The sequence below is a fragment of the Lytechinus variegatus genome, chromosome 12 (assembly GCF_018143015.1).
Source record: "Lytechinus variegatus isolate NC3 chromosome 12, Lvar_3.0, whole genome shotgun sequence".
Lineage (NCBI taxonomy): Eukaryota > Metazoa > Echinodermata > Echinoidea > Temnopleuroida > Toxopneustidae > Lytechinus > Lytechinus variegatus.
The window spans coordinates 6,093,308-6,103,321 of NC_054751.1; the positions used below are offsets into that span (position 1 = coordinate 6,093,308).

Consider the following 10,014-nt stretch of genomic DNA (forward strand, 5'->3'; position numbering starts at 1 on the left):
AATATGTTCAATTAAATGCTTGAAAATGGTAAAGGCTCCTGCCGCCCCTAATAAATATATTTCGAAAAAAAATAATTATCTTTGACCTGACTTTTTTTCAAGCTGTAACTTCGGCAGTTTACGTATCAGATGCAGATGACATCTTGCACATAAAGTATACGTTTGACTCGATTTTTTTATTTACATCATTCGTCAAATAATTCAAACATTTGAAATAAAACTTTTTTTTAGATTATCGCACTCTTAATAAAGGCGTATTGGATTTTGACTACAACTGTGTCTATTTTTCACCAAATATTCTGTCAGCTGTAACCCAAATCGGTCAAGAAATGTATCATTCTTAAGGGATTGGTCGACCCAAACAAAAAAATGCAGTCGAATAGAAAGAGAAAATCAAACAAATGTAATGATGTAATCGAAATCTGATGTAAAAGAAGAAATAATATTATCATTTCGTAATTTCGCCCATTTTTTATAAAAAACATTCATAGGCAAAATACAGTTCAATGCACGTAACATTAATGATATAGTCGATGATGTCACTCGCTATTTCTTTTGTATTCCATTTTTCAGAAAATTACAATAAAGAAATTCGTTATGTAATCACTTAATAATATTCTACAAAAATGGCCATTACATTTGTTCAGGGAGGATTCAAACATTGTTTCACAATGAAATGAGGAGAAAATTAAAATGTTTGATATTTCATTTTAAAAATTTAGTGGGTGAAAAAAATAGTTCCCTCATTTGCATATCGACCAGGGTGTGCAATTTGGCGAAACTTTAAAATGTCCTACTTCGAATTCAACTTGAATTATAATATGAAATATTCAGCGTTATGATTGCCCTTTAAACATGATCATGCTATTTTTAAAAGAAAGCAGAATTATGTCAATATCAGCTGGATTTGTGTCAAGTTTTACTAGAATAGAGAGAGTATTTAGGAAGATGTGGTTGAGTGGTCAAACGCGCTTGGCTACACAATGAAAATCTGAGGTTCGAGTTCCGATACGTACGACATGCACTTTTGACCTATAGTAATACATTTATCTAAATGGTTCCCTTTTTTAAATCAAATAAATGAAGATGCTAATGACATAATGGGTACCAGGTTTTTCATGCTTACAGGGCTAGAGGAAAAGGGCTGGTGGTTTCTTCAAAATATTTACGTTTTCATAACTCCCATTTAATTTTGAAATTTTAATCCCCCCCCCATCCATCCCCACTTTCAAAAGCGTTCCACGGCCCCTGATTAATGTGGGGGGATCATTTTTGTTCCATCTGTAGCTTTATTTTTTTTCTACATGGCACCGAAATCGTTTTAATGTAACAAAATATATCGGGGTGTCTACTTATTACTTAACCCTTACAGTATATGGTTCTTCCAAAATTTCAGTATCTAACACGAATGGCATTTTTGATTGTTAACAATTTCTTCTCTTTTGTCCATCTTTCCATATATTTCCGTAATTTGTCAGAACAAAATCTTCTCTGTAACCCATAAGACTGACCCCATACAAACAATTCTTTTGAATAAATGTTGTATGTTTCTCACATGCACCCATGACAATGTTTTGTTGTTCACTTAGAGGAGTTATATTTCCCAGAGGATGTCATCTGATTCGGTAAATGATCTTGGAGGAGGTATTAGGTTTAAGGAATCTAGGCGTCGTACCGGCTCGGTTACTCTGATATTAACCGTCATTTCCCACTTGTAACGATAATCATGAGTAAATGAAATTCAGTGTTTTCAGGCTGTTCTCGTACAATCGTTTACGCAATTGCGGGTAACATTGTTGAAAGAGACACGTCAAGAAACACTTCAACAAGACGAGGACTTAAGAAAATCAAAATAAATGACGAATTTCTAGAACTTCATAAGTTATCGACACATTGTTTTTACAAAAGAAGGTAATGCTAGATCTTTTTTTTTGAAACGGGTTCACACTTAGCTTTATTTTTAAATAAGGCCGATGATATATCTAGCTGAAGGTCACGAAGTCCACAAGGCAAAAATACGAATGTTGCATTATTTTGTCGATAATAGGTGGTTGTCGCTTTTACGACGGGGAAACTTTCTACAGCATCGATTCTTTTGAAAATGCATTTAAAGTCACAATTGGGAGCTGATAGGCTTTTGTCGAAAGTTGGTGGACCAGGACAGCAGATCACCCAAAGATTTGCACCGTACGAACAATTGCAAATATGTCGTTGTCAAGAGTCAAGAGATTCCGATGCTGCCCCGACTTCCGGTCGTCAAACTTTCGAGAAAAAAAGCCTCTCAGCTCTCCATTGTAATTTGACAAAGGAATTGGTACGTTGTAGAGGTTCCCCGTAGTAAATGCGAGAAGTCCGTATAACCACTCTGCTGCAGCACCCTTTGGCACACACACATGGTATGGGTGCACCCCCACCTGTCCAACACCACCAGCACACACACACACACATTGTATACGCTGGGACACGAGTGGATAACATGCGTGACCAACAAATACGTTGATCTCTTTTTCAAGATAGGGCGTGTTACGTACGTAACGTAAAAAGCAGTCAAAAACACTAATTAGATAATGAAAATGATGAAAAGGGGCTATATATATTTTGCTAGGAAAACTACGTGTTTACGATCCAGTTTGCGAGGGTATCAAAATACTACAATACTTGTAAAAAGAATGTACTTTTTGCTTCAACACTACGTGTTTAGGGTCCGATTAGTAACGAGGTGTGTGGGAGTTGTACTAAACCCAATAACAGTAAAGGTAAAGCCGACGTCCATGATCGTTGTACTTGTTTAGGTGGTCAATTCAGGAAATACTTGTCAAGGGTACCGTTTTGTTTCCAAAACTTGTTAAGGGTAGGGATTCACACGCCAATGCTTGCATTTTCAGAACATGGAAAATACTTGTTCAGGGTGCTTTTCGAAATCCCGTGGTATCCACTCGCCAATAGAAGTGCCCCCCCCCCCCAACCCGGTGGGAGGACTATATTACGAATTGAACACTTCTACTGAGCTCTCGTTAATGAAAATATGGCAAACATATGTTGATACGAAACAACACTAACATCATCATTTTCAAAATCAATTATAAGTCTTCTTGAAAGAAAACCCCTAAGGAAAAAAAATTCTTGTTTCAGAAAATCATATTTTGGAGTGCTTCTCAGTCTCGGAATCTGATCCAACTAAGCACTATATCACCATTTTATCGTCCGCGGAGACAGGAAATTCTCGAAGGTCACAACACTTGCCCGTTGTATGTCTAGAATTTCTATTAAATGAATTTGACTTCGCTCTTCAGTGCTTACGAGTGTCTAGGATAGCGCTGCATGAAGTTGTTTTCTATCACATGATCCTTTGAAAGAAATCATATTTTCAAAATCAAACGCTTCCCTGATTTTTTTTTTTAGATTGTAACTCTACTATAGGGAAATACTCATCTTCAGAATCGAGCGGAGTGTATTAGGTTGTAGGATGCATTTCATGTTGATGTTATTTCTGCGTCAGAACATCTGACCCGTCCGTCATTGACAGAAATTCATATCGCCATAACAACAACAATATCTTGAAGGTTTATAACCTCTCCGCGCTGACCATGTAAATATCTATCGCAGATAAATTTTGCATGGTTATTTTTTTCTAATTGTCCACAATTTCCAAAGCTCGGAATGCACCGGATGTATGTTTCATGAAGTTGTTCGGAAGTTACAATCGACTTCACGGACGAATGGTGACCCTTTGGCAAATGATATACACCAAATTTTCAATGATGTTGATTAAGCGCATACGAAAAGATCACCAGTCGTTCATAAAGTCGCTCGTTACTAACGAATAGCTTTATGAAACTCCTGCCAGGTCTGTCAATTATTTTCAAATATTGTTTTCTAAAGTAATAGTCTTGTTCATCCTAATTGAGTGTTCTTAACATAAAATATCACATCGTTTTAATTGCAATATATATATGGACGTATGAAAGATGCGAAGTGGTACCTAGTGAGTCATTTATATTTATATAAAATAAAACCCTTTTAGACTCCAGAAAACTATGGAGCCCGAGAAGGTACATCTTGAAATATTGTTTTATCTCGTTTTAACGACATAGTTAGTCGTTTTAAACGGTAAAATTATCTCATTTTAATGACATCTTTCGGGCTCCCTACAAATCGCCATATAATCGCCATTTAAAAGATTCTTCATAACCACATGCCCATTATCTATGGCTGAAAGAGGATTTTCTTCCAAATGATTTGATTCATTTTTTGTGTGTGTTATCATTATGTCTACGCGTGGATAATCAGAAGATATTATGCTGTGATGTAAACTTCTATTTGTTGACAAAAGTAATGCACAGCTGCAACGAATCTGTGCATTACTTATACAAATTTGATATTTTAGATTATCCCTAAAGTTATAGATGAGTTGTAGAAAGGTCATTGCATATACCGTTTTAAGTCAATTTACTTGAGAGTTGATACCAAACTGTTTTAATCTGTTTGTAATTATGAGAAAAAAAAGTGTGTTGCAATGGATATCACTACAATTTTTGTAGGATTATAACCTTATCGTCATCTTGAATCATTAATTCCGGCGATGATACTTTCGCATACATCACACAAAGAATACCCTTTGATTATCAAAGCATATTATATATAAACATGATGAATCGTATACAAATTGTTTGAGAGGAGACACCCTTTCAGGTCATATTTTAAAAGTCATGTGTTTATGAATTTTGTTTTTCATTAAGTTGGTGATTGTTGGTTGTTGTTTTTTTTACTCATTCAGTATATCAGATTTGGATTTCAGGAATGGTATTTATTTTTTGGAGCAAATACCACAATGTTAAAAATCCTGATTTTACAGAAAAAAAAAGAAAGAAGATTTTTCAAAACGCAAATACAGAATCGTTCTGTTAATTCATAAAACAAGGTATTTTTCTGCCATTCAACAGAACAGGTCTGTTTGAAAAGGGGGAAAGGGTGTTTTATTAAAGGAAATTTGTAAAGTTCCATTCACCAAATACAAATTTTCTGTAAGATTACGCAATCTGGTAAGATTACAGGTGTTCTCGAGACTCTGCTGCAGGAACTTCTTTTATTTTAAGGATAAATTTTCTAACAGTGTATTTCAGGCCATAATAAACTTTGTATGTATTTATGAGATATTTCTCTCATTAAGTTGATGAATTATGGGTATTTTTGACTCACTAAGTATATCAGATTTGGATTTTATTAACCACGGTAATCATAATAAATGAATCATCATGAAAGAGGAAGTCCGCACTGAGAGAAAGTTGAATTAAATGAGTTGAAATGAATGAAAAATCAAAACAAGCAAAAGCAAAATAATGAACATTTCAAATCACATCCAACCGGCTTGCACTGTAGCCATGTAATCAGCAATGATCAGAAAAATTCCATAAACTCGTAAGAGAGCTGCTGGCCTATGTAAGGTCGGATTTTTAAAAAAGTTTATAACTCGTTAACGGACCTCCATGATTATGTTCTCCCATTTCTTGATTTTATTAACAACAACTTCACGTCAAGGCGGACTTCCCAATTCTGGAAAACACTCCAATAAAAATCTAATATGTATCAAAACAAAAAGAAGAAGGCTCTACAAGACATTCTAGTATAGAGAATAAATCCGTGTGTTTTATTTACAATATAATATACAAATATCATTGTACTGTAATAGTGAAAGCGATAGAAATATGACAAAACTGGATGAATAGTGAACAAGAAAGTTGACCAAACTCTTGTCTAACTTGAGGCCAATCGGGCTGTGATAGAGAATAGCTATGATATATGCATAGGCGTTAATAGAAGGCAAAGTTGTAGTACAAAGTCTTGTGAAATGGGAAAAATCGTGTGAGAAATTGATCCATATCTGTAGAATATTTACACTTATCTATCGCCACAAAGATATAATATACAAAAACAATATTACACCCCGAATACTGAAACTGTGTTAATATCCAAAGGGCCAAGGGGGTGATCACTTGTTCCCCTTTTCTTTGCCTTTGACAAAGGCCCGATTCATAATATTTTTGAAGGACCCAAGGGCTTATTTAAAACTATATATGTTGTTAGTAGTAATAATAATAATAATAATAATGGGTATTTAGAGGTGCTAAAAACAAAAAGTACCATAGCGCGTACAATGTAGGAATAACAATTTAACATTTGCAATAATTACTACAATATTCAAGATAAAAAGGGAAATCAATTATTGAGGAAAAATGTAGGTCTTAAGTGAAGATTTGAAGCCACGTGGTAATAAAGGCCATTACTTATCTCGAGAGGTAACCATCCCTCAAGCCTTATAGATTTTGAGTCAGTGTAGGTTCAATTATTTGATGCTACATGTATATACAACCACCCCCTCCCCTAAACATTGCCCCCAAGATTCTCCGTTAAAAAGACCATTCTCAAAGTAAAATCTGGTTAAGGTTAAATTGTCGTTGCAACGTCTGGAGTTTTTGCCTCTAATATACACCCAGCCCACAGACCAACCACCCTATTCCTCCCTCGTTGCCAGTAATTCAATCTAAAAAGTTAAGAAAGGAGGCGGAAAAGAGGAAGAAAGGGGAAAGAGAAATGAAAATATTCAAAGAGTAGGTTTCATTTTGGAACAATGTTTTTATAAAGCCCCTATTATTCATTGAGAAAAAAAATGAAAAAAAAAATATTCGTCTTGTTCCTATCCCGTCAGAAAATGCGGCGGCGCTCTCCGCCCCGGAATACGTAATAATTGTGATTTCATTGAAGATACCTGTTATTATGATTTCATTTAATGATCACGCTAATCGTGAAAAGATTGTAACAATAGCTGAACTCAACAACTAAAATCACTTTTGTTTTCTTTTTTTCTTTGTTACCTTTTATACAACAGAAAATGAACACAACTATATATCACAATTCAATAGATCTATTACCTTAATAAGAAAACAGTAAAATTAACAAATATATTAAAATAATTATCTGAATGCATCTTCCAATGTACATTATCTAACTTCTACAATTCGGTTTACAAAAATCGAAATAGTCTCACAGCTCAAAACCGCATATTTTTTTTTTACATCTTTATTGATGTGTCTCACACATCCGTATCCTTCCTTAGAAAAGGCCGATAGATCTTCGGTCATCTATCATTCCTCCTAGTGCTGCGTCCTTCAAATCCAAGGGGTAAACATTTAAAATTCATAAGATCATATTCGATTCGAATATCATCTCTGCCCGCATCACACTGTTACTTAGAAATGAATATTCTAATTGAACAAAAAGAGAAAATGATGAAGCAAAATTACAGCTACAATCATAACATCGTACATCATATTGCAGCATTTGAGATATGGTGAGACTTGTTACTTGATTTAATCATGACTTTTAGTCATAGGGCTTACGTTAGCTTATTCAACGTTCATTAGATTTGAATAATTGAAGATTATTTATTATGAAGGGGTGTAAACAAACGTGTCTGAGCAAAACTAATATCATTACTAATAAGCTTATCATCTCCAACACAACAACTCTATTTTGCTCACTGAAGATTTCAAATGACTTATTCTTCTATTTTCATGAAATTGTCTGCAAGTAATAAAGAGGCTTCTCAATACGAAGTGGTACACTTTACGAAGTGTTAATTGTACGAATTGTACGAAGTGGTAATTGTTAAACATGAGAGGCACCTTGTAACAAGTCATCGTTACCTGCAATAGCTGCCACCATGATAAGGTTACCGTTCCGGTCATCAGATGGACCGACCCTCTTGTGAACCATGCGAGGCGAGCCGGGAGCTTCGGATGTCAAACCGGATTGATGGGTGACGGAATGGGGATTTCCCGCCTGCGACAGCGTCTGGTTGTTGACGCCATCGTTCTTGGTGCCCCGTATGCGACTGGCGAACTTGCTGAGGGTGACACGGATGTCAGAACGGAGGCTCTCGTTGAGGAAACAGAACGCGATAGGGTTGATGCAGACACTACACATAGCAAACCAATGGCAGCAGAGATAGGTGAAAGCGTCTTTGTGGTGTGCCATGTATCGAGTGACTATTAGATATACATGTAAAGGCAACCAACAGATACCAAATACCAATACCGCTAGAACTAACAATCTCGTTGTTCGGATCTTTCTGCGGGCCGTTGCTGCTTGCTGCGCAGCCATTGTATCCCCAACAGCCCTAGTGGACCATAATTTACGGCCAATACTGATATAGGAAGCTGCGATGATGGTGAACGGAAGGATATACTGAAAGATGAGGGTGCTCCATGCTATGGCATTTTCGATGGTGAGCCAATGCTCGTGGGGATAGCTTTCAATGCAGGTGTAACCAGTTGTGCTGCCGACTTCGTAAGTAACTAACTTCACAAACACAGCGAACGGAATCGCGAGTAGGAAGGCAAGAATCCATATTGATATCGCGATCACAATAGCAGTGGACATCGTGATACGAGGTCGTAGTGGGTGAACTAGGACCCGATGTCTATCGATGGCGATGATTGTCAGGATGAACGTCGAGACGTAGACGGACATGACACCCATGTAGTCGACAAGATGGCACATCACCACACCTACAGCCCATAGGTTAGTCAATTGCTTGGTCACCACGAAAGGAATATTGAGTACGGCCATCAATACGTCAGACAGTGCCTGGTTTGCTAAGAAAAAGTTGGTGACACTTCGCATGCGAGATTTCCTCACGACAATGTAGCATACTCCGAAGTTACCAACGAACGAAACGACAAACACGAGAGAGTAGAGAAAGATGAACACGGGCCGTGAGTTTCCCAACCCAACGGTCAACACGTATTGCTCAGGTAATGTAATATTATGGAAATCTTCCTCATCTTCGATTCCGTCTTCTACTTGTCGTGTATCTGAGAGACATTGAAGGTAGCGACTGAAGTCTGTATCGCGATATGTTTCGCAAGCTAAGCCAGGAACCTCGACTGTCGCCGACATCGATGGCTCGACGACCTCTGTCGTGATGGTGGAGCTTGCATCCGAAGACATTGTCTTGAAAGGATCACAACCTTTTCAGATGACGTTAATCACACTAGGCCGGGCTGGTCGGACAATAAGCTGGAAGTGTTTTTACCGACGATGGCCCGTGACAGTAAGGTAACTGCAGGGAAAGAGAAAAAATAAAAATAATAGCTTAGTTTTGAACAGCGTGACCGGATAAAGCCAAGGGAAATTTTGTATTTTTAGGATTATCATGTTGTAGGTCCCCTGTAGACCTTACGACTGGTCTGACATCAAAGTTAGGAAGAATCAGCGTATCGTACCCTTTAGGTCATGCTTGAAACAACAACGAAATGGATAAAATGACACAAATTGACAGTTAAACACTCAAAGTTAATTGATAATCTGATGGTCATGAAAATTAAAAAAGATAACAAACTCTTAGATCTCTTTATGTTGCTGACACTTTCCAACAAGCAAAATTGATTTCATGCATCAGTGGATTTATCATTTAAAGGAGACGGTCGTCCATATGACATCTTCCCTTTGATTATAAAATGAAAAACAAAAACTCCATTGTCATAGTCACCAGATAGTAAACTGCGTCATGAATTCTATCAAGTAACACCGACAACGCAACACCCCTACTGTTGCTCGGCTAGCACCATGAGCGTCTACTGACGGTGTGTGCGCTCTACTATTATTATTATTATTATTACCCCCCCCCCCCCGCGAGTGTTAAGAATAATAGTTGTAAGAAATGAGTGGATTTATAAATCCCATTTCAACTATTGGCGCCTCTGTCATTTCATTATTTAAATATAAACAACAAACTGGGTTCTCTTTTATTCTGTGAGAGCCACACCGCTTTTCCATTTGTTTTCGGAGACGGCCTCGGGGAGATGTTCAAGTGACCAATCAAAGAAACGTGATGATATTACGGATTTGTTTTGGGGGAAAATGTTATATAGCATCTCCTTGATTAAGGAAAGATAAACGAATTCTTCTCAGAGAAGAGAAAGTATTGTATACGTTTCAAACAAATGGATCGTA

At 36.9% G+C, this 10,014-nt stretch overlaps 1 protein-coding gene across 1 annotated transcript; it reads right to left on the reverse strand.

Annotated features, from left to right (window-relative positions):
* Positions 1–5,626: 5,626 nt before the first annotated feature.
* Positions 5,627–9,117, reverse strand: LOC121425470 (probable G-protein coupled receptor 83). Its single transcript, XM_041621532.1, has 2 exons — positions 7,662–9,117; positions 5,627–7,626 (listed from the first exon to the last, which is right to left on the reverse strand). The coding sequence occupies exon 1, from the start codon at positions 9,007–9,009 to the stop codon at positions 7,666–7,668; it is 1,344 nt and encodes a 447-aa protein (XP_041477466.1). The 5' UTR covers positions 9,010–9,117; the 3' UTR covers positions 5,627–7,626; positions 7,662–7,665.
* Between the last annotated feature and the right edge of the window lie 897 nt (positions 9,118–10,014).